Here is a 26135-nt window from a genome sequence, read left to right as displayed (position 1 = left end):
TTTCCCTGTTTATTAATGAAGTGGAGAATCTCTTTGTACATTTATTTCCTTTCATGTTTCTTCTTCTGTGAAGTATCTATTCAAGTCTTTCTGCCTGTTTTCTATAGGATTTTTTTCTTATTAAGTGTCAAAGTTCTTTATATATTCTGGATACTAGTCCTTTGTCAATTATAGCTTCTCCCAGTTTGTAGCTAATCTTTTCACTTTTTTTATCTTGTCTTTTGATTTAAAAAAAAAATCTAAATTTTCATGTGGTTAGATTTATCAGTTTTTTTCCTTGTGGTGTGTGTTCCTTTATCTTAGAAATCCTTTCCCATTCCAAAGTCCCAAAAGCCTTCTATATCTTCTTCAAAAAGTTTTAAAAGTTTGCCCCTTCACCCTAATGATTTAAGCCCCTGGTAGTGCTTTTAGAGCAAGGCATGTAGGAGGGTCCTGGTTTCATGCTTCTACGTGTTGAAACCATTCATTCCAGCATAAGTTATTATGAAGTCCATTCTCTTCCCACTTAGTACCATTCCCAGCTCTGTCACAAGCCGAGCCTACATCTATATGTGGGCTGATTTCTGGGCATTCTGTCTTGTTCCACTGGAAATTTGTCCATCCCTGAGCTTACACCCCGTTGTATCTGTCACTATAATTTTATAAGACATCTTGATATTTGCTAGACCAAGTCTCCCCCCGCCATCTTCGGGAATTTCTGGACTCTTCCTGGGATTCTTTCTACTTCCACACACATTTTAGAAGCAATTTGTCAAATTCCTTAAAAAAAAAAAAAACTATTGATATCTTGTTTTGATTGGCATCGCATAGAATGGTAAACATCTTCATGATATTAAGTGTTCCTAACCATGAATATAGAATAGTTTTTTATTTGTAAATTTCTTTATTGCCTGTCAATATATATTTATAATTTTCTCCATAAACGTCTTGCTGAACTTTTGGTATATTTATTCCAAAGAGTTTTTATATCATTACTGGCTATTTTAAAATATCCCCTTTTTTTCAAAAACTACCTTTTCTGCTTATTGCATGTATATAGATAGATATTCAGTTCACTTTTGGGTGTTGATCCTTGTATTAGTCAACTCTTGCTGAGTAACAAATTACTCCAAACTTAGTGACTTGAAACCACAAACATTTAGGGCCTCCTGGGTGGCTCAGTGGGCAGAGCATCAAACTCTTGATTTCAGCTCAAGTCATGATCTCCTAGTTTGTGAGACTGCATGGGACTCTGCCCTGACAGCGTAGAACCTGCTTGGGATTCTCTCTCTCCCTCTTTCTGCCCCCCCCCCTGCAAAATAAATAAATAGTTTTTTTTAACCCACAAACATTTATTATCTCATTATCTCTTTAAGTCAAAAATTCAGAAGCAACTTAGCTGCGCAGTTTTGGCTTAACTTCTTTCATTAGGTTGTAATCAAGATGTCAGCCAGGAGTGCAGTCATCTTGACTGAGACTGGAGGACCCATTTTCAAGCTCACTGACATGGCTCTTGTTAAGAGTCTTCAGTTCCTCACCACATGGGCAACCCCAGTAGGGCTGCTCATGACAAGGCAACTGGCTTCCCCTAGTGCAAGTGAATCTGAGAGAGAGAGAGTGCAAAAGACAGCAAGCAAGATGAAAGCCACAGTGTATTTTATAACCTAGTTTTGGAAGTGACATGCTATAATTTCTACTGTATTCTGTTGGTTACACAGAGCAACTCTGGTACACAGCATTGGAGGAGATTACTCAAGGGTATGAATCTCAAAAGGTTGACATCATTGGGGCCATTTTATAAGCTGTTACAATTTATATCCAACAACCTTGCTAATTCTCATATTTATTCTGATAATGTAATAGTAGATTCTTTTGGATTTTCTGTGCAGGCAAATATACTATCTGTAAATGATGATAATTTTCTTTCTTTCCTACCAATCCTGTTTTTATTTCTTTTTTGCTTTACTTCACTGGCTCAGATTTCCAGCACAGAGAGGTGATGACAGAGGACCTTATCTTTTTTTTTTTAATCTTTTTCTTTCTCTCTGTTTTTTTTTCGTTTTGAAATTTATTGTCAAATTGGTTTCCATACAACACCCAGTGCTCATCCCAAAAGGTGCCCTCCTCAATACCCATCACCCACCGACCCCTCCCTCCCACCCCCCATCAACCCTCAGTTTGTTCTCAGTTTTTAAGAGTCTCTTATGCTTTGGCTCTCTCCCACTCTAACCTCTTTTTTTTTCCTTCCCCTCTCCCATGGGTTCCTGTTAAGTTTCTCAGGATCCACATAAGAGTGAACACATGTGGTATCTGTCTTTCTCTGTATGGCTTATTTCACTTAGCATAACACTCTGCAATTCCATCCATGTTGCTGCAAAGGGCCATATTTCATTCTTTCTCATTGCCACGTAGTACTCCATTATGTATATAAACCACGATTTCTTTATCCATTCATCAGTTGATGGACATTTAGGCTCTTTCCATAATTTGGCTATTGTTGAGAGTGCTGCTATAAACACTGGGGTACAAGTGTCCCTATGCATCAGTACTCCTGTAACCCTTGGGTAAATTACTAGCAGTGCTACTGCTGGGTCATAGGGTAGGTCTATTTTTAATTTTCTGAGGAACCTCCACACTGTTTTCCAGAGTGCCTGCACCAATTTGCATTCCCACCAACAGTGCAAGAGGTTCCCGTTTCTCCACATCCGATAGAGGACCTTATCTTAAAAGGAGTTTCAACATTTACCATAGTATGATGTTGCAGGTTTTGTTTTTATTTTTAGTATATATCTTTTTCCAAATTTCCCTTTATTCCTAGTTTCAGGGTTTTTTTTTTCATGAAGGGTATAAAATTTTATAAACCTTTTTTACATCTATTGAGCTATGTATTTTTATTCCCTTAACCTATTTATGTGTCAAATTACAGTAATTGGTGTTCTTTTTTTTAATTTATTTATTTTGATAGAGAGAGTGCATGCACATGCACAAGAGGGGGAGGGGCAGAGAGAGAGAGAGGGAGAGAGAATCCCAAGCAGGCTCCATGCTGTCAGCACGGAGCCCAATGCAGGGCTTGATCCCACGAACCATGAGATCGTCATGATCTGAACCAAAATCAAAGAGCTGGACACTCAACCAACTGAGCCACCCAGGTGCCCCTAGATGTTCTAATATTAAACCAATCTTTCATTCAAAGAATAAACCCACCTTGATCACAATATATTATTTTATACATTTTATTTATTTTAATAATTTGTCAGTTTTTGTATCTGTCAATAACTAAGATTGCTTTACACTTGTCCTTTCCTATAGTGTCCCCATCAAGTTTAAGTATCAAGGTTATGCTAACTCAGGAATAAGCTGAGGAATGTTATCTCTTTTTGATATACTCTAGAATATTTTATATAAAATTAGAAATATTTGATCCTTAAATGTTTGATACAACTTACCTGCAAGAATATCTGGACCAGGTGTTTTTTTTGTGAGTAGATTGTAAGCCACCAATTTTATTTATTTAATTTATTTTTTTAATGTTTGTTTATTTTTGAGAGAAAGGGAGAAAGAAACAGAGCATGAGCAGGGGAAGGGCAGAGAGAGAGGAAATACAGAATCCAAAGGAGGCCCCAGGGTCTGAGCTTTTAGCACAGAGCCTGATGTAGGGCTCGAACTCACAAACTGCGAGATCATGACCTGAGCTAAAGTCGGATGCTTAACTGACTAAGCCACCCGGTCATCCCTTAAGCCACCAGTTTTAAATTACTAATCTTAAATGTTTATAGGACTAGTCAGGTTTTCTATTTCTTCTTGAAATAATTTTGATACAACACATTTTTCTAGAAATTCTCCACTTTAAGTTTTCAGAATTGTTAGCATAAAGTTGTTCATAATGCACTATTATTTATTTATGATATACCTATAATTATATTTTTTAATTCCCTTTTTTCAGCTTTCTTACTTTTTCTTCATGCATCTTGTCAGAGACCTGTCTTTTTATTGCTTTGTTTATGAACTCATGTTTGATGAAAATTCTTTGGGGCTTAGGTTAAGGGCATACTTTTACAAAGAGTACTTGTGTTTGCTTCTAGTGAGCACCTGGGGGTACTGCAACCAGGGACCATTTTTAATAAATTTTTGGTTTGAGGTTTTCAAAAGGCAAGGAATGTGAATTCAGATTGCAAATCCATGTGAGGGCCAAATTGTGGTTATGAATTTTAAGAAGAGTTTTTTCCCTCGACCCAGAGATACAGGCATCTCTCCTAGTTGAATTTCTTTGTAAGAAGCGTTGTATTATTTTCTTGGTGAAGTTGTATCCTTTCTTATCCCAGTTATGCTAGATATTCACTGGGACCACCTCCCAGCTTAATGGGCACTTACCTTCGTTTCTGTCCCCTTAGCAGTTATTGATGTTAAAGACTAATGTTGGTCACCAGGGGATTAAAAAGTGACTTCAGGACAGGTCCAGCTTTGGTACGCATTTACTGTCTGGGGTCCTGCTTTTGCTTTTTATTTAGGGGACAGAGTAGGCCTTTAGGGACACCCTTCCTTTCTTCTTAGCTCAGCAATGCTTTTAAAATATTATTATTATTATTATTATTATTATCTTAAAGTATAATTTAAAAAGTTTCTGTATCATTTTTAGGTGTTTTGTACCAGAGGAGTTCTGAGGGGAGTAATCTCGACTTTAATTTTTACATTTTCAAGGCCATAGTCATCTTGATCATGTTGTACAGGGTATAATTTTGAACGTGCTATGAAGCACTTTTTTAGGTACTAGAAAAACCCCTAAAATTCTTCCAAAGGGAAGAGGTGAAATATCTTCCTATCTAGGCTAAGATCCTGGTTATAGATGCTGTGTGTCAAACAAATTACACCTGTGGCCAGATAACAGCCTGCAGGCCTGTAGTTTACAACTTCTGATGAAAAAGAGGTTATAAAATTCGTTCTTCATAATTGGGCCTTTTCCATAGGTTGGCCATTTGTTTCACCTTAAGTTTAAGATAGCCCATGCAGAATCCTTTCTGGAACTACAACTAAGTTTCATAGACCTCCTGCCTCTCACTGCAAGGAGCCTAGCCTCTCCTTTTAGTCCAGGGCTGATGCCCACTGTGCCCTCTGTGCAGCTCCAAGCTTTGCCCCTTCAGGAAGGTGCTAGAGCTGATGAGGTAGAAGCCACTCCAGCTCTTCCCACGTGATCTCCTTCCCCATTTTAAAGCTGAGAAGCAGCCACCAAGAGAACCCTGCCCCAGCAGAGTGTGTGTGAAGAGCAGTAAGCACAAATGGGGACAATCTGGGGGACAGTCACAGCAGCTGAAGTCACTGCCCCTGGACCCTAGCCCTAGTGGTCAGGTGGTAGGAAGTGACCTTACTATTGAGTCTGGAACCATGTGAATACCTTCAGGTGAATCCAATTCCCGGTCCAAACTATCTTTGCTCAGTTGTTCTAACACAAAACAGGAAAATCTCAGTTGAAGGTTTCTTATTTGACTAGCTGTGACTTTGAGAGAGAAAACATACTCAGATCTTGTATCAAACACTTTTATTCTTCAAGTGAGACGTTCACAAAGGATAGCTCTAGGAGAGTGAAATATTTAGAGTAGAAAAATTGTGGGTGCTAGCCAAACCTCAAATACTGTCACGGCAGAATTATTCCAATAGTACTTTTCCAGCATGGCAGATCATGTGTTAAAATTAACTGCATTCTCTGAATACCTCTCAGTGGATGTGCCCGATGACAGAAGCAAACATTCAAGGACTACTGTTCTTAGGATCTTACAGAGTGGATTTATGCACACCCCAAACAAGTATATTACAACACATCCAAACAATCCACATCCATTAAAAAAAATTTTTTTTTTACTTAAAGAAATTGGTAGAAAGACTTAAAACAACAAGACAAATATAGGCAAGAAATACATTGCTACTTGCATGTGTAAGGTACTGGATTCTTGAATTGAGAATCAACGTCAGTCCTCATTTCCAACATCACATCGAAAAAGTGTGGCAGAAAAATGAGTCACCTTCAATATGAAGGATGTGAGTTGTGTATATTGACGACACTCCCAAAGATACGACAGTATTGCGAAAGGGAGGCCAGTATACAGAGTGGACTTTCTCACAAAGTCAAACACTCAAGAGTTATCAGATGACCCTTCAGATGTTTGGGAACAGCACAATATTCTGGCTTCATCAAGGCACTTGCAAAGTGCTGTCCTTGACACGACAGAATCCCCACAAGGTGTTAACCATTGATGATGGTGTGGGGTTTTGGTCAGGCAGCATTTTGTACTGAGAATCTGAGCATGATGCCTTGGTCACAAACAAGATCACTCATAACATGAGGACTGCAAAGCCAGATTCGCTTAAACTTTCCCCAAATCAGGCTTTCTTACAAATCATGTTTGAAAAGAAAGACTTCATTTAAAATCTTGATTCTCCCGAGTTATAATTCATTCACCTTTCTCCAATACCACCCAACACCCCTAAAGTTTGTTTGGTTTTTCTCCGCAAGAATACAGAAGATGGAATCTCTCCTTCACCTCTACACATTATTTCCTTAGGAGAGAACTATAAAACCAACTTAAAAATACAAAGTAACCTTACATTTTTCTCACCAACAGCAAAATACCAGACCTCCCGCTCCTCCTCTGATGAGCTGCAGAGCCCTTTGTGTGCACTTTTTAGACATTCCTCATACCATTAACACAGCTTCCCATCACCATCAGCTGTCCTTTCTCAACCTTTCCTTGCCCAACATGAAAGCTAGTGAATTGAGAGGGAAGGAGAAAGGGCATTGGAACAGTATTGCTTTTACAAAAATAGGGTTCCGGGCTGTTACTTAATCCTCCAAAGCAAAATTGGGCAGTATCATCGTAGAGACCCCAACACTAAATTCTCAAGTGGCTATCTTTTTGTAGCCAGGTCTCGGAAGCTCAAAACTAAACCTACTGAAGGAAAGTAGCCAAGACTTCCTAATATTGAGCAATACAGACCTAGAATTACATGGGAAATATACCAGGTCAGAGCCAGTCACCAAGGTTACTTAATCATCGGTAAGAGGCCAAGTTCTCCATTCTCCCCCAGCTCTGCCATTCTGGGAAGAGCCCACTGGCCAGCCTCGGACTGCCAAAAATGGATGACTCGGACTCAGTCTTGGGGGGCACCTGGTGGAATGCACAGTCCTGAGGTGCCATCTGTGTCTGCACTCCGTCAGGTTTCCATTGCACATGGACAATTCTGTAATTCTGACCCTCGTTGTTGTCCCAGAAGACCTGCCCATTAGCATGGTAAGAAATGCAGAACTCAATTTTCTCCTCAGTTGGAATGATGGAGGGTAAGTCAATGGCAAATGAGAAGGTGTCACTATCTGAGCCACCATACACATTTTTCATGTAGACACAGTCCACATCAGTGTAGCTCTTCCAGGTATCAAAAGTGATACGAATCTGAACCTTCTTCTCAAAGCTCATGTTTTTCACTTTCACAGTTCCAGCCACTGTTCGCTCTTGCAAAGAGCAGTTCTCCAGACAGACAAAATTCTTCTGAAAGTGGTTCCGAAAACTTAAGTAATCCGTTGAAGGCTGGGGGAAATCTAAAATCAAGTTCTTCTCCTCATGGAGTTTTAAGCCAGAGGAGATATCATTAAGGTCCAAGAGATCAAACTGAAGATCCCACTCTGGTTCCTCTGGGAGGTCCGAGAAGACGTGGATGGCGGTGAGAGAGAGCCCCTTGGAATCAGCAAACACAACCCGCTTCTTGGCTTGCTCGTGTGAACGCTTCCACTCATTCTGTGATTTGGCTTCCTGTTTTATATTGAGACACGGTTTCAGAGGCTTTAATTTGTTCACAAAATTTCTTCTCTGGAGGTCATCATAAGGGCCCAGGAAACTCTTCAGGGGTGGCGAATGAGCCAAGCAGAGCCTCATGGCCACATCCACTGGCATGACTGAACTTGTCAAAGGCCGTGGATCTAAAACCTGGATCATTCTGGAATACAAAAAGAAGAGGGGTTATCACCTGGATCTGGAATGCTCTTCCCTGGTCTCAAGTACGTGTGTGTGTGTGTGTGTGTGTGTGTGTGTGTGTGTGTGTATGTATATGCGTGTGTGTGTGTGTGTGTGTGTGTGTGTGTGTATATATATATATATATATATATATATATACACACTGTTTCTGTATTGACTAAACTATACCAGCACAGTAAATACCAGGGATGTGCTATCATATGTAGTAAAAGAAAACAGTATTAGACGATCAGATTTGCATCCCACGTTTGGCTGTGCCCTTGACTGACTACAAGGCCATGGGTTAACTGCTTAAAACACTTGAGGGTCTCAGTATCCCCATCTGAGAAATAAAAGGGCTGGATATGATAATCTCTAATACAGCTCTCAGGACCATTTTCTCTGTTCTGAGCCAGTGGTTCTCAAACCTGTCTAGTCACAATGGCCTAGAGAGTTGGTTTTCTTTCTTTTTCTTTAATGTCAATCCCTGGGACTTATAGCCACTTAAGGCAAAACCCATCCACAGGGAGGGTAGATATTCTTAAAGCTTCCCAGGTGATTCTAATGACCATACAGGTTCCAGAACCATGGTTCCAGACTCTCTGCTCCCTCTGGCTGCTCTGCTGATTTTGCTGTTAAATTGATTACACTTCTCTGGAAAGGTAATCCCCTTGAAAAGAAAAAAAATTGCCATAAAATTCTCATGGAACAGTTTTGAAAGTGACAAGGCTGGAAAGAATGAAGTCAGAGGATTATCTGTGCACTTTGTCACGTTCTCCCTCATTATTCACAAGTAACAAACTGTATGCAAGTCAGCAATTCATGCACTTAAAGAAGTGCATATCCCATAATCTATATTTCATATAGAGATATTCATGACAAATCCACATTTAGGTGGAAAAAACTGAAAATTGGACTTTTTAATATATATTATATATATGAACTTATAAAAAACTTAATAGGAAATACACCAAAAAGTTACTTATCTCTGGGCAGTAGGATCATTGGTGATCTATTTTCGCCTTTGTACTTTTTTGGTGTTTTCTAGTGTTTTGCAATGGATATTTATAACTAGCAAGATAGTGAAGCTATTTAAAAATTTAAACATAACTATGCTCAGCAATATTAAATTAAGAAGTGCCCATCAAGTTTTTTCCTGGCCTTTCGCCCTCCGTACATATTGCCAAGCTTATGGATTCCCCACCCCCCATCCTTACAGGTAGGAGGCTTGTGTGTACTGTACATGACATTTCTCAATCTGGCTTCAATAACTCTTCACAGTAGCTCTAAGCACATAGGCAAATGGTCATTAACACAAAATGGGTAATAAAAGAACATTCACAGAATTTATTAGTCCTGGGATTTTTCTGGAAGGCCTACAAACTTAGAACAAACAAATCTAAGCTAAAGCTATATTTGCGAGTCTAATAATAGTTAACAGCAGGATTTTGGGAGAAGTCTTCTGCTAAGTGAGTTAGGTCTGGAGGAGCTATTTAAAGTAGTTTTGTGGAAGGTTTTTTTGTCTTGTAGTTTTGTATTTTCACTTTTTGCACTTATAGAAAGACAGTTTTAGGATTGGGCAGTTTCCCTGGAATTTCAAGTCCTGGCCAAGAGTTAAAAACTCATCATTTGCTCAAACTCCACAAGGCTGAGTTTACTATGGCAAACCGTGATAAGAAGGGTGGAGGAGGGCGAATGAAGGCAAAACGTCCTACTGCAGTTCTCCCCCCAGGCTCAGCTACCCAACCAACATCGTCAAGGTGCTGTTCCCACAAGCTGCCCCAGTGCTTTGGGACGTTTGTTCGGGATTAAGGGATAACAGTCGGAATCCAAAAGGGAATCAGAACCAAAGCAGACTCACGTTAAGAGATTCTGTTTGGGGATGCTTACTACCAAAATGAGTTTTGCCTAAGAAGCACCGAGCACATCTCCACACCTGCGAGGCTTCCCTGGGACCACAGTCAACTCAGCCAGCTAGCCATCCTCCGAGGGTCTCCACTTGCAGTGATGCCCGAAGGCCGACGCAGCCCAGCCTCCCTGCACCCGTGCGCTCCCCTCTGCTCTGAGGCGGGGAGTCTGCAGTGAACCTACCTGGTGCAGCTCATTAGGCAGAGAGGCGGCGGACCGTGAAAGCCGGCTCTTCGCTGCCCGCGCAAGTTCGGACCCCGCTCCCACGCCGTCCCAGTGCCGGCGGTAGCTCCGGCCGATTGCGGCTGCGGCGCGGGAGTGGCCGCTTATCTGCCCCGGACCACGTGAACCAGTCCCTCGCACCAATCACCGGGTGGCTGGCCCCGCGCCGCGACCAACCAGCACCCGGCTAGGGCGCGAGCCCTCGCCCAGGGAACGTGACCGCAGTGGCGCGTGGGGGAGTGCTCGGGGACTCGGCCAGCAGCTGGACCGAGCCCCGTAATGCGAACCCTGGGCGAGGGGGGCGTAGAGGCCGCACCGGGAAGCACGTAGCGGGTGCAAGCCAGGGAGGAGAGCAGCAAACCTCTCCCGGGCTGGTCGCCAGCTCGGCGGGACTGCAGGCAAGGGGATGCCTTTTTCGTCCTGAGGCGTCTGTGCACAGTTAAACCCAGGCACGCAGAGTTGTGGCTCCTTCCAAATGTATATAATACTAGAAATGTTTATATTGTTCACTGCTTGGCGCATCCACTCATTTTCTCCCTCACCTTTAGCCAAAGCAATCAGAGGTTGGCTGCATGTTTTTTTAATTAGGGAAAATCTAAAAATGCACCATGGGAGCGGACTAAGGCTGCTAGGAATTACCAACTTCTCTAAACAAACGTTAATAAAGCACGCTAGACCCTTAGAACGGTGGCGTGGCATTTAATTAAAAGGCACTTTGTATTTAGATCTATTCTTCAGTTTTTCTCCTTGGACGAGAAAACTAAAGACAGAAATGAAATGGTCTTTTTTATTCATGTGGCGAGTCCGCCACAGAGCCAGTGTTCGATCCAAATCCCTCAACTCAGTTCTGACGTCCTTTGGCAGTGAGGTGGAAACCAAAATGTTAAAATATCACCCTGTAAATTTAATGACTCTCCCGAACCAGTTACTTTGTTTAGTTTGGGGAGTTTTTAGACCATCAGTTACAACCATAAAATTAAATTTCTAAATCGAGTAGAAATTATTTTTATAAAACCCACATCCTAGCTCTCCTCTATTAACTTTGATATACACTAGTCAATTAAAATGTACAGAATGTACAATGTAAAAAAATCCCTGTGTCTTTCAAATTACTGTCAAACACTGGAATTGTTAAAATAGTTACTAAAGAGAAAGACATCCATGCTGAGTATCACCAGGAAGGTACTTAAAGCTTGGGTTTGAATTTAAGAAGGAAACATCCAACTAGTAGCTGATCTTCTAGCCCCTCAACTGAACCAAAACTGGCTGAAGGTGGCATAGTCCTTGGGTTTGACACTTACAAGCTACGTGAATCTCGTCAAGTTCCAGCCTCACCTTCCTCACGGTTCAAGGAGAGATAATGAAATTGTTCCAAGGGTTACATAAGACTGTGCTGATGAGAAAACTCAGCAGTGTCCAGCGCGTGTGTTCAACCCCTGGTAGTTCTCAGATCAGTACCCTCTCCCTCAGTTTTAGTTTTTATTCCATTGCCACAGGTGGCCAGTGCCTGAGCTCTTATATATTAATCAATAGCTCCTGCTTCTTGGGCCTGTACTAGGTGCCAAACACTCGTTTTAAGTGTTCCATGTGTCTTAGCTATTCATATCCCAGAACAGCCCTAAATGGTGTGTTATTAATCCCATTCGAGAGATAAGGAAACTGAGGCACTGAGAGGTCAAGAAATCTACCCAGGATCTCATAAATAAGGCTGGGATTAGAACCTGACTGATGCCAGGGCAACAACCATTGCACCAGAGTGACTTCCTTTAATTCCCCAGCAACGGTTAGAATGATGGGAGTGGAAGGTGCCTTAGGTATCACTGGCTTCAGTCTGTTTTTCTTTTCTTTTTCCAAAGTCTTCCTCTCCCCCCTCCCACCCCCATCCCACAGAGGAAGAATCTAAAACTCAGAGAAGCTGAGCTGTTTGCCAGGGACTGGTTAGGTCAGAGCCCAAACAGGAACATGGGCAGAGTTTGTGCCTCTACTCATGATGAATACGTTGAACTAAAAAAGTGGGTATTGCCAATTAAAGTTATGGAGAAATATAAAATAATGACTGTATTGTGATCCCATTTTAGAGGGAAAATGTGCCTGCATAGAAAATAGAATATGTTCTACCCAAATGTTAACAGTGCTTATTTTTGGATGGTCAGATTATGAGTAATTAAAATTTTCTTGGGGCATCTGGGTGGCTCAGTCGGTTAAGTGTCCAACTTCGGCTCAAGTCACGATCTCGCGGTTCATGGGTTCAAGCCCCGCATCGGGCTCTGTGCTGTCAGCTCAGAGCCCGGAGCCTGCTTTGGATTCTGTCTCTCTGTCTCTCTGTCTCTCTGTCTCTCTCGCTCTCTGCCCCTCCCCCACTTGCACTCTGTCTCTCTCAAAAATAAATAAACATTAAAAAAATAAAATCAATAAAATTTTCTTTGTAATTTTGCTTCTTTGTATCTTTAATTTTTCTACCATGAACAAGGACTTTTTCTATAACCAAGAAATCATTCTTAAAGGACTTTAAAACTTCCACATTCAACTAACCTATATAGCCTACCTACTAGGTCCCAAGAACCGTGTTGGAGGCTTTCACATGCTTATGCCATTTACTCACACGGTCCTTTTGAGTTTATGCTTGTTTCCATTCATGCTGCCTTCTCTCCTGCCCCCTGGTGCTGACTCATGCCATGAAATCCGCCTCTCTGAAGTCCTTAAAATAGAAATCAGGAAAACAGGCTTTCTCCAAAGAGGAGTCAAAACTCAGTAAGCCTCTAAACTGGATTCAGCTCACACCCCACTTTGCAAACATCCCTGTAAGAGAACAATCCGGGTGCAGGTGTGAAGGTGCAATTGTTGTTACCAACAGTAACAGTAATTAAAGAAACAGTGGTTAAAATGGTTAAAGAAAGTGCAAGACACCACCTCAGGCATGTGTGATATCGCAGGTGAGGTGAAGAAGAAGGGAACAAATAAGACAGGATGCACTTGGCCTCTCTAATCTGTTGGGAAGAAGGATATAAAGTAAAAAGACCAGTAACCAGGTTGGCTAAGTGGAAAATGGGTCATATGAACATTATATACATTCGTTGTATGTACATTAGGACTTGAGAGAAAGGAGTGGCCTTTAGAGGCCAGGACGTGTATGGTTGACTGCAGGGAGAATAATTTGGCTAGAAGTGCGCATTCTAGCTGGAGGGTACACTGGGGGTCGGGTCAAAGGAAAGAGAACCTTAACTGTTAAAATAAAAAGAAAATCTCCTGGACTGTCTTGAAGAAAATTAGAGATGTGAGTGCAAAGCAATTAAATGAGCAAATAATGAAATAACAATCTAAGTGTAAAGGAGAAATCATTCCTTGTGTTGATGGTGACATCTCCAGATTGCTTCAGGTTCTCCATATTCATTGAAGGATTAGAGCTAAGAAAACATGTCAGAAAGGACCTATGGGGGGTGAGGGGGGGACTTAAAGTCACCACTGAAGAGCATTTTGAATATGAATATTACGGAAGATGGGCGAGGGGATGAGTGGTACCGAGGAAGGATAGAAACTAGCCAAAACGTACTAAGTAGGAAATGTCAGCATAAGAAACCTCAAAATGAGAAGGAATATTCTGGGGGAAAAAAGATAATAATGACATACTAGCCCTAGTAGCTAAAAAATGTATTATAAATTTAGTGTTTTTCAAATTTGGTATTGGTGCATGAATGAAGAATCCAATCAAAATACGGGTGCTGAGTGGCTCAGTCAGTTGAGCGTCTGACTCTTGGTTTCAGCTGAACTCATGGTTTGTGGGTTTGAGCCCGGCATAGGGCTCTGTGCTGGCAGTGCAGATCGTGCTTGGGATTCTTTTTCTCCTTCTCTTTCCTCTCTCTCTCTGCCTTCATGTGTTCTCTTTCTCTCTCTTTCTCTCTCTCTTTCTCGCTCTCAAATACATAAATAAGCTTAAAAAAAAGAATCCGATCAAAACAAAGGGCATACAAATCAGAAAGGAAGAAATAAAATTGTACCTATTTGCAGATGACATGATGGTATATGTAGAAAGCCCCAAAGACTTCACCAAAAAAAAACCCGTTAGACCTAATAAATGAATTCAGTAAAGTTGCAGGGGACAAAATCAATATGCAAAAATCTGTTGCATTTCTACACAATAACAGTAAGCTAACAATAATAACAAACTACCAGAAAGAGAAATTAAGAAAGTGTTCCCATTTATAATTGTATCAAAAAGAATAAGATACCTAAGAGTAACTTTATCCAGAGAGATGAAAGAGCTGTACCGCGAAAACGGTAAGACACTAATGAAAGACACTGAAGAAGACACCAAAAAATGGAAAGATATTCCATGCTCATGGATTGAAGAACTCCTTTCATTAAAATGTTCATACTACCCAAAGCAACCTACAAATTCAATACAACCCCTATCAAAATTCCAATGGCATTTTTCACAGAAACAGGACAATCCTAAAATTAGTGTTGAACCGCAAAAAAGCAGCAAATAGGCAAAGCAATCTTGAGAAAGAACAAAGGTGGAGGCATCACACTCCCTGATTTCAAACTACATTACAATATAGTAATTAAAACAGTATGGTACTGGCATAAAAACAGGCACATGGATCAATGGAACAGAATAGAGAGACGAGACGTAAACCTACATATATATAGTCAATTAATTTATGACAAAGAAGCCAAGAATACACAATGGGGAAAGGACAGTGTCTACAGTAAATAGTGCTGGGAAAACTGGACGGCTGCATATAAAAGGATGAACTGGACCACCTTCTTATACCATGTACAAAAATTAACTCAAAATGGATTGAAGACTTGAATATAAGACCTGAAACCTTTATAAAACTTCTAGAAGAAAAGATAGTAAGCCTCTTGACCTCAGTCTTGGAAATAATTTTTGGTTTTGGATTTGACACAAAAGCAAAGGCAACAAAAGCAAAAAATAAACCAGTGAGACTACACCAACCTAAAAAGGTTCTGCACAGCAAAGGAAATGAATGACGTGAAATGAGAAGGCAGCCTACCTAATGAGAGAAAATATTTGCAAATATGATGTGTATCTGATAATGGGTTAATATTCAAAATATATACAGAACTCTTACAACTCAATAAAAGTAAAAAAACAAAACAACAACAGCAAAATACTCTAAAAAATGGGCTGAGAATCTAAATAGACATTTTTTCAAAGAAGATGTCTGAATGGCCAAAAGGTACACAAAATGGTGCTCAACATCATCGGGGAAATGCAAATCAAAACCACAAGCAGCAGCTCACACCTGCTGGTGAGGATGTGGAGAAAAGAGAACTCTGTGCGTTGTTGGTGGGAATGTGGATTGGTGCAGCCACTATGGAAAACAGTGTGGAAGTTCCTCAAGAAGTTAAAAATAGAACTACCATATAATTTGGCGATTCTACTTCCAAGTATTTATCTGAAGAAAATGAAAAGACTAACTCAAAAAGATATCTGCACCCTCATGTTCATTGCGGCAGTATTCACAAGAGCCAAGATAAGGGAACAACCAAAGTGCAGATGAATAAAGATGGAGAAATAAATTATTTCACATGCACACACACACACACAGTGGAATATTATTCAGCCATAAAAAGAATGAAATCCAGTCATTTGTGGCAATGTGGAGGGACCTTGAGGGTGTTATGTTAAGTGAAAAAAGTCCATAAGTCGGACAGAGAAAGACAAATTCTGGATGATCTTGCTTTTATGTAGAATCAAAAAAAAAAAAAAAGTGGAGCTCATAGATTCAAAGAACAAATTGGTGGTTACCAAAGGTGAGGAGTGGGGAATGGGAGAAATCGATGAATGGTGTCAAAAGGCACAAGCTTCCAGTTATAGAAATAAGTCATGGAGATGTAATGTACAACATGGTAACTATAGTTAATAATACTACATTGTATATTTGAAAGTTGCTGAAAGTGAATCTTAAAAGTTCTCGTCAGAAGAAAAAACTTGTAACTATGTGTGGTGATGGATATTAACTAGACTTACTGTGGTCATTTTACAATATATACAAATATCAAATCATTATATTGTACACCTGAAACTAATATAATGTTATATGTCAATTATGCCTCAATAAAAAAATCAAAAGTAAATAATCATTTGGCACATGGCAAAAAAGAATCAGGTCAGTGAGATTAAAGAGTCCATAAACGGACCTACTTAACATATGTTACAGGTGGGCACGTCTAATAAAAGGAGGGGAAGAATTGATTGTTCAATAACTGGGCAGCTAGCTGCCCATTTTGGAGGGGGTGGGAATGGAAGGACGTGTACAAGAAATTGTTTTTAGTTCATGCCCCCGTGGAAGGGGACTTCACAGTAACATGCACGAATAAGGCAGCTCCAAAGGAAATTCTGTAAGGGGACTACCAGCCTGATTCAACTTGCTCTGGGCACTGTCATTTTTGTGACTTGGAGAATTTTCTTTTTACCTCGGGGCATATAGGAAAGCACTGGGGCAAGGACTGAATCTACTCATTAAGAGAACATTGATACACTGTATACGCCTAAATTCTGTTCTTCCCTGTATCCACTTCCTCCTTTCTAAAAAGCTAGAGGGGTGCCTGGGTGGCTCATTCGGTTAAGCATCTGACTCGTGGTTTCGACTTAAGTCGTTATCTCACGGTTCATGAGATTGAGCCCCACATCGAGCTCTGTGCTGACAACTCTGAGCTGGTTTGGGACTCTCTCTGTCCCTCCCTCTCTGCCCATCCCCCATGTGCATGAATGCTCTCTCACTCTCTCAAATAAACACTTTTTAAAATTAAAAAAAAAAAAATAAGCTGGATAAGTCCCTCTGTGGACATGGCTGACTGGGTTCATCTATGCTAGGTGGGTCTGATGCTCTGTTTTCATTGCTCTGTTTGGGCTGGGGTGTGCAACCTTCCGTTTCAGTCCCATATTTTGCTGAATCTTAGCATTCTGAATCATTGTGACTCTGCATCTTGATTCTTTGCTCGCAAACTCAAAAAGCCCATGGGATGCAGCAGCTCTCTGTCTAACCACAATTTATTCACCAGGCTCATTTTGTCTAGAGACAGATATTTTTCTGCTCTGTCATCTAGTGTCTGGATTCAGCTATGAACTATGGTTATTGGAGTTTTAAAGTACTTTTGGCAGAAGTAATCCAAACTGAAAACAGATCCCTGATTTATAACATACCACAATACTTCCTTTCTTATATGTTAAACATCTCTTGCCATCTACTCCCCGACATACACACAAACACATCACATCACCCCACCCCACTCTGGATATAATTCTTAATGACTACTAGCTCCAAGGGATATTCAAAACTCTATACCCTTTTTTAAAATTGTTAAATGTTTTTATTTACTTGGGGGGGGGGTGCAGAGAGAGAGGGAGACACAGAATCCAAAGCAGGCTCCAGGCTCTGAGCTGTCAGCACAGAGCCTAACATGGAGCTCGAACCCAAGAACCACGAGATCATGACCTGAGCCAAAGTTGGATGCTTAACTGACTGAGGCTCCCAGGTGCCCCTATTCCCTTTTTTAACTAGGATGCTGTAGCATCTCCCCTACCCATGTATAGTCAAAGCAGATTTGGCCCAAGCTATGGCTTTGCATCTATCAGAGAATTATTTCTGTTTAGCTGCTATATGCCTAGGAAGTGGTGAAAAGTTCCAACTGTGGGGTGGGCGGCAGTTGGGAGAGAGTGAACAATTTCCCAGATCCTACTGAGTCAGCTGTTCTTACCAGAGCTTTCATAGGTCATCTGAAGTGTAGTAAGTCCTCTAGAATGGCAGCCGCAACCTTGAAAACATGTTTCAAAGCCCACTTCCTCCAAGCCTTATTTAATCTATTAGTAGGATATTAATTTTTCTTAAATGAACAACTGTTAAACTGTTAAGTCACTTGGTAAAATTAGAAGTTATTTGAGACCACCAAGAGGAAGACAAAATATTCCAAAATTCCTTCATTTTTCCTATCAAAAAACCCTCTCCTGTCGTGGAAAGTGAGAAGGTTGAGAAAAAAGCATTAGGTCTTGCTTTCTTGTACACACTGAGCTTTCATTGTTACCGAGTTTTGGAGCTCAATTAGTGATTGAAAGAGGTTTTTTTTCTTTCTGAAGAAAGGATTGAAGAAATAACATTATAAGAATAAATCATGTATCCAGCATTATTAGGTCCTTTCCTATATTTTATGACAATCACTGGCTATAATATTGTTATAGTATAATTCTTCTTTTAAGTCGATTACTATTAGAGCAGAGGCCTACTGCTTAAAACAGGACAGTGACTAAGCATCATTTTCTCTTGTCTTACGTCCATCCTGTCTTACCCTCAAATCCAAAATTTTGATGCTATTTATGGAATTAGTCTTCTCTTGGCTAATATTGAAAGAGATTCTTATTTGCAGACTTCAAACAGAAGTGCAAGATTTGATTGCAAAGATCACAATGGCACTTATTGAGCAAAAACGTTTACGTGTGATTAGTCCTTTAACTTTATAAAGGTCTCATATATTTTATTTCATTTAATTCTCATTAAAACCTTGTGAAGCCACTCTCATTATTCCATCTTACAGATGGGGAAACTGAGACTCACTAAGGCTGAATGATGATAGCAGGGTTTGAAACTATTAAGTAATGGGATTTAAGCTTCAATGCCAAGACCTAACCTCATGTGCCAACACCTCATCTGAGTAATTAGCTGGTTTGTTCACAGACATTAAACTAGGATCTGAACTTGAGTACTCTGTTGGGACACTTCTGTCTTCCTCACTCCCGTATTGCGTCCCTCACCAAATCCTGCCTGCTTTTGCCTTCTCGGTATGTCTCAAAATCCAAGTCCTCTTCTCCATCCTTTGGCCATTCACCCTCTCTCACTTGGATTGTCATAAGAGCCTTCTGACGGGCCTTTCCCACCCTATACTGTCACTCAGACACATTCTTCTCACCTCCAACAGTGTATCTAAAATGAAGCTTTGATCACAAAATCCTACAATAGCTGCCTATAATCTAAATCTACCAAAATAAACAAACTCCTGATGTTCCCAGACCCCATTTGTCATTCCCTAACCCTCTATGTGCTCTTACACTGTCCCTCTGCCTGGGTGCTCCCTGCACTCACCTGTGCTAGACTAATGTCTCTTCCTCTTTTGAGGTTCAGTCAGATGTCATTTCCCAGCAGTACCTCCCATGCCCTCCTCTCCAGACTGCTTCATGGAACTACCTCTGTGTTTTTTTAAGACCCTGGGATTATCTTCATCATTTCACTTACTATCTTATTTTATAAAAATCTGGCTGGCTGGTTGGTTTTGTTTTTATTCTGCAATATCCTAGGGAAAGAGATCTCTGAATTATCTGCATTATTTTGATGGTGTTTTATTTTTTAAGTAATAATTATTACCCTTAGAATATTAACAGTTCTGTTGTGTAAAAATCAAAAAGAGAAAATAGGTTTCATTCTTTTAAAAAGTATAGTGGAGGGGCGCCTGGGTGGCGCAGTCGGTTAAGCGTCCGACTTCAGCCAGGTCACGATCTCGCGGTCCGTGAGTTCGAGCCCCGCGTCGGGCTCTGGGCTGATGGCTCGGAGCCTGGAGCCTGTTTCCGATTCTGTGTCTCCCTCTCTCTCTGCCCCTCCCCCGTTCATGCTCTGTCTCTCTCTGTCCCAAAAATAAATAAAAAAAACGTTGAAAAAAAATTTTTTAAAGTATAGTGGAATGATGACACTTTTCAATTTCTGTTTTATTCCTCTAAGATGATAAATGTTGCCTATCACAAATAAGTCTATAGAAGACTGAGGAAGAATTATCTGATGGGAACCCTGGTGGTTATTTTGAGAAGGAAAACAGTTCCAGATCTCACAGTTATTTTTTTTCAAAAGAGGAATATTTGCTTAGGGAAAGAACATCAGGGGAGATTTTAAAAGATAAGAAATGTTGAACACCATAGAAAAATATCTGAAAAAGCTGACACAGTTTTTTTCTTTTTTCATTTGCTTGTAATTAATTTTATTCTTTTTTAATTTATTTATATTGAGATACAATTGACATAAAATGTCAATTGTGTAAGTGTAAGGTACACAGTTCATATATTGCAATATGATTACCAGGTAGCATTAGGTAACACATCCCGTCACATCACTTAATTGTCATTTGTTTTTGCGGTGGAAACGATTAAAATCTAGTCTCAGTAACATAAAAATCTGTTTTGCATCTGTCTCCTCTGCTAGATTGTAAGCTCCTGGAGGGCAAGGACAACATCGTATTCATCTGTGTATCTCCAGGACTCGGCACCTAGCACTAACAACACATGCCCATTGGGTAGATTGGATGTGTTAATTAAGAAAAATGGTTGTTGCCTTCAGAATCCTCCACAAAACAGAACATAAGAAGATAACGTTGAAATGATGTGAATTTGGCAAATAGGCAGGTGGCAAGAATATGAATTGTCAAAAAAAGAGTCTAGCGAGGAGCACTGACAAAAATACTAAAAGAAGATAGTGTACCATTAAGTTGGCACTCAGAGGGAAAAGTTATTTCAAAAGTACCACAGAGCAGTGCCAACAAAACCACCTAATGTCCCGGTCTTAGGAGCCTCCACAAAAGTACACATTGTCCTGGGACATGGCAGATTTGTTTTCAGATCACAAGTCAGGCATCAGGACCAGGACAGATGTAGACTTGAGTTTTTTAAGGCAGTAACTCCTCAGGGATTCTTTTAATACCTGTAAAACCATTTGTCATCCTTTGATTCTCGTGCTACTTCTGGCTGTTGTCCAGCTTGCCCTTTTCTTTGCAGGACTTCAAATGTCTCCTTCCTCCTTTGCCTTCCAGTGTCTCCTGCTTTTGTCCTTCACTGTGTTACTTATATAAAATTACCATTGACTTTAAAACCTCCTGGAAAATTCTGCTGACCATCGGACTCCCCTAATTGTGGAAAGTACATAGGTCACGCAAGTCTCTGCCTTCATGTGCCACATTCTCTGTTTGTTCTTGCCATTTCCCCTGCCCAGAAGCCCTTCACCTGATCAAACCTTATCCGTCCTTATCCAGCTCAGATGTCCGGTGTTAAATTTCTCCCAGCCCTAGAGACAGAACAGAATTCCTTATTCTCTGCTCTGTGTTCCAGAGAGGAATTGTTTAGACAGCTAGAATAGCTTTTGAAACAGTGTTATTTATTTGTTTATGTTACTTTTTTCCCTAATAGACTGTGAACTGCTGAGGGCAGGTACCAAATGTTACCCATCTTTGTATCCCTTGCACTTACCAATGCCTAGAACATTGTAGACACTCCAAAGATATTTGTTGAAATATCCTGTAGTCTTATGGGCCCATTAAGGTGTCAGGTCCACACCTAAAATCAGCAAGACCTGTTCTGATCGAAGTTGGGTGACACGCAAAGAGAAATTTGAAGACTGAACAATGTTGGTATTTACTATTCAGTTATTCAACAAGTATTTACTGGGCTTCTATGGAGTTCACTGTACTCAGGACTGAAGATACTATAATAATAATAAAAAAAAGACCAACTGGGTCCTATGTTCTCAATCTAACAGAACAACTATTACTAAGCAAATAATTGTATAATTCATCGTTATGCAATTCTAATATGCATATCAAAAGATAACTAGAGGGTGCTATGAGAGCATGTGACAGAGGGAGTTGACCTAACCTGGGGTGAGTCAAGGGAAGATTCTTCTGTGGGTAGCTGATACTCGGGCTGAGAGCAGAGGGAAGAGCAGGCATTGGCTAGGTGAAGGGGCGGGCCTGAGGAGACAGAAGGAAACAGCATATAAGGTACAAGGTACCTTAGAAAAAATATAAGAGCCCTCCAGATGCACTTGCGACACTCTTGTAACCAACTTTTTGCCTGGGAAAGCTCACCTGTATGGACTGCACCAATGGGCTTCCGTGTCCTCTGACTTTTGGCTGGGTTTGGTCAACAAGAGGCAGTAAAAGGAAAGCAGAGGGTTTGAGGAGAATGAACCAAAGTGTTTATCCCCCAGCCTCCACCCTGGCAGGTGGCTGTGGTTGGTTGGCTTCAATCCTCTGCCAACAGCCGTGATTTCTGTCAGGCAGTGAACTCCATGGATCTATTCCGTTGGCTCTGCGGTGGCTCTGTCTGCTTGTCCTTTCAACCTAGAGGTGGGGAACAATTCCTGGAGTTACTGCCCCCCCCCCAAGACTTCACTATTCCTTATTAGTTTCTTCAGATCCTCCCACACCCATGTAAATAGCAGCTTTATTAGACACTCGTCAAATTACCCGTTTTGATTTATGCTACTTTCCTGCCAGAACGCTGACTGATAGAGAGGGCAAATAAGAGGCTAGATCACACAGAAGGTTTTTAATTATGATAAGGGGTTTAGATTTTACCCTAAGTACCTGGGAAGTCATTGAGAGGTTTTAGGCAGGTAGGCGACCAGGTTTGCATTGAAAAAAAATCACTTGAACAACTGCCGCATAGAGAGCGGATGGGAGGAGGCGCAAGAGTAGAAGCAAGGAGGCTAGTCAGGAGGCAGTTGCAGTCATGAAGATGGAAATGATGGGCCATGATGGAATAAGTTGAGAGTGACCACAGAGATCAGGACACAGAAATAGGAGGAACTAAGGGACAACAAAAATCCAGCAAGATTTTTAACATAGTGTATGTGACTGCATGGCCTCATTGACTACAGAGTAAACCCCAGACTCCTCATTCTGGCTTCCAAGACCGGCCACCTCTGGTCCCTGAACCCCCTTCTTCCCTTCATACACATTCTATGGCCCAGATGAAGTCACCTCCCAACCAATCACAATGTACCTTGCACCTGGTGTACTCTTTCTGTCATGTTCTTGCTCTCACCCCAATCCTACCCGTCCTCCAAGGCCCAGCTCAAAAGGTATTAATTAATTACAGCTAACAGTCTCTTGGAGCTTACTCCTTTTTGGTCACTGTGTTAAAAGCATTAGTTCACGTAATCCACCTATCTATGAAGCAGGGCTTTCATTCACCCCTTTTACAGATGAGGAGTCTGAGGCTCAGAGAAATTAAGTGCGCACAGTCCTACCATGTTGGACTTGAACCCAGGCCTGGATGATTTCAAAATCCTGTGTTTGATTCCAATCTAAAAATGTTTCTCAAATTAAAATAATTAACTTTATTTATGACTCACTAAATGACAGGCAGTGTGCCGTGCACTCCCTTGAATTGTTTTACTTGATGCTTATAACAACCCTACCAGTTAAGAACCAGTTTTAATGTCATCTTCAGAGTATGAGAAACTAAAGCAGAGAAAGTAAGAAACTTGCTTAAATGCAACCTTCTCCACAAAAACTTGCCAGATACCCCCCCCACTCTTGAAAATCATTCCTCCCTCCTCTGAAATTTGAGGCACCACAATAACATCACCCCTCCACTCCATTTACTGCTGCTTAGCATGTGTCATCTTTTTTTATAATAAACTACTAGGGCAACCCGGGTCTGATTCACTGTCAATTCCCCCAAAGCACCTGCCCATAGTTACCCCATTTCCTAACAGCTCCTTGCTCCAAGGAAGCACTTGTAAAAATAGTTAACAAATGAACACTGGGATGCCTACAGCATACCAACAGGGAACTCAGGCAGTGCTGGGGGATGACAGTCTTCACTGGCATTTGTTTAGGCCACACTGCCAGACCCTCCGGCCAGGGTACTGCCAGCTATCTACCAGCCACCAGACTTTCTGAATCACATTTGCCTTAAAAACAGGGACTATGTAGACTGCAGAACAGCGCAAAAGAAATTAGATTTTTGTTTATTGTAACTGGCTTGTTGGGTAGTAAAACTAATCATACTGGTGGAGGACTATGAGTTTTGAAAGCCGTCACATTCAGTTCTGCTTTCTACTGCTCCTAACCCTAAGTCCAGTGATGACTTAACTTATCTGAGCTACAGACCCCTTATCTATAAAATAACAGTTGTAAGAACTGTCTGCATGGGACCGTTGTGAGGAAAGTTAAGTGAGATGAAATACATAAGCAAAGCCACTCTAGTAAGGTGACTGAGTGGTAAATGGTAGTTATAATTAAGTGTGAGAGTAGCGTGTTCCACTCACTACATTTTAGGAGGGTCATTGCCAAACAGGAAATTTAAGAGAGGACAAGAAATGTGTCCCCCATGCTGCCTAAGGGGCTAAAGGAGTTTGGCCTGCGAAGACTTAGAGAATGCCCAAGATACATTTTTGAAAATCTGAAGTTTACGTATGGGAGAGAGAACAGGCTTTTCTGTTGCTCCAAAGCTGAAATAGGACCAACGTGATAAAGTCTCACCATTATGGTAAAGTGACAAATACTGACTTAATATAAGAGAAACCTTTCTAACAACTGGGTTATCCAACAACGGACTGGAAAACTAGTGGGAGTTTGCTCATTGGACGTGCTCAGGCAAAGCCTGGAAGGTATGTCAGAGATGCTAAAGGCAGCATGCTTCTACCTGGGAAGATGGCCTCAGCGGCAAGGGAGTTTCATTCCAATGCAAAAATTCTGTTATTCTATTATCCAGAAACTCAAATATACATTGGAAATTTGGGTAAGGAACGATTTAAGGATTCTGTCCACTAGATTGTTAATTCTGGAGTGACACAAATTAATCTATTAGCTGCAATGATTTAGTTCTACCCACAGCCTTGTGGGCTCCTATCCCTGAATACCTACAAAGATGAGTCAGGGCTGTCATCTTGGCATCTCTCCAGACAATAGACTCATTGTTTCCTAAAGTTAGATGGGACCTGTGAGGTATTCTGATCCAGTTTCAGATCAGATACCTTTGATCAAGAGAATAATCTCCCATTCCTTAATCAATTTTCAGTGCACAAAGAAAAACAATCCTAAACTTTGGAAATAAACACATAAGCTGATTCCCATGAAAACTCAAACTTCAGGCACCACCACACCAAGTATAAACTCTCTTTAACCCATTCATTCATAAAACATTTATTTAATCCCTGTTCTGGGCAGGACCAAGGCCAAGTATGACTGGATATTCAAAATGAAATATTTTCAAATCCTGCCCTTTAGAATTTCATGGAGATGAGATATGTACATAAATTAGTACATTAAAAAGTGGGAAGTAAGGGTTGCAGTAAGAGTGATCCAAATAGAATGATCTGGAGTGTATGGAGGGAAAATGGCTCCCTTCAGCTTAGGTGATAGGAAGAACCTCTCCTGAAGTGGGCGGATCAGGTCATGAAGGAAGCGCAGGAGTTGGCAAAGATGGGAAGGAGGATATTTCGACAGAGGAACCAAAGGGAATAAAGCATGGAGGTGGAGAAATGTATGTGTTTGTATTAAGTAGTTCAGTTAAGATAGGAGAGGAAAATGGGAATGAAATCAAATCACCAAGGATCTGGATTCTATTGTGGACAATAGCATGCCTTTGAACACCTTGAGCAGGGAGCACATATACATTTGCTACTGTCTATATTACTCATTTGATCCTTGTAGCAACCCTATGAGCAGGAATTACCATAACCCCATTTTACAGATAAAGCTCACACTCATCCTCATGCCAAGGATTTATCATAATGACTTGAAAACATAACAAATCCATTAAGCCAAATCCCAAATTAAAGAGCGGAATTATTTTATAGAGAACAATTTCTCGGCCATATGTTTGAAATCTAGATTAGGTAAAGGATCATGGTGCACACATTTCAACTAACAATGGGGTTGGTGTATGTGAAAAGGAGACCATAGTCCTTGAGTAGGTCTCCTTAGGACAGACATCTTACTTCAACACCAACTAGTGCCCCATGTCTCTGTTCTAAGGTGGTCCAGATCAAATGATCAAAGGTCTCTTCCTCTTTTCCTAAAAGATCAGGTGAACAGACCAGCCAAAGTCTTGTTAGGTATCAGTTCCAAGAATAAAATTGGTCATTAATGGTTTTCACAACCATATTTTGTAAGGGATCCAAGCTAATTTTACCTTCAGACCATCTATGTTAGGCATATAATCAATAAGAAGCAAGTTAACCAAAATGTTTACATTTAACATTTTGTGAGTTACTTCAGGGAACTTTTAATTTTAATGTT

The 26135-nt window shown here is 40.7% G+C and overlaps 1 protein-coding gene across 1 annotated transcript; it reads right to left on the bottom strand.

Annotated features, from left to right (window-relative positions):
* Positions 1-5495: 5495 nt before the first annotated feature.
* On the bottom strand, positions 5496-10181 carry PPP1R3C (protein phosphatase 1 regulatory subunit 3C). The gene is made up of 2 exons (XM_030335361.2): positions 10068-10181; positions 5496-7959 (listed from the first exon to the last, which is right to left on the bottom strand). Exons 1-2 carry the CDS (start codon positions 10079-10081, stop codon positions 7020-7022), a joined length of 954 nt encoding a protein of 317 aa, XP_030191221.1. The 5' UTR covers positions 10082-10181; the 3' UTR covers positions 5496-7019.
* Positions 10182-26135: the final 15954 nt, after the last annotated feature.

This window comes from Lynx canadensis, chromosome D2 (assembly GCF_007474595.2).
Source record: "Lynx canadensis isolate LIC74 chromosome D2, mLynCan4.pri.v2, whole genome shotgun sequence".
NCBI classification, from domain to species: domain Eukaryota; kingdom Metazoa; phylum Chordata; class Mammalia; order Carnivora; family Felidae; genus Lynx; species Lynx canadensis.
The sequence above is the reverse complement of the archived record's forward strand: the minus strand, read 5'-3'. Positions and strand labels throughout refer to the sequence as shown.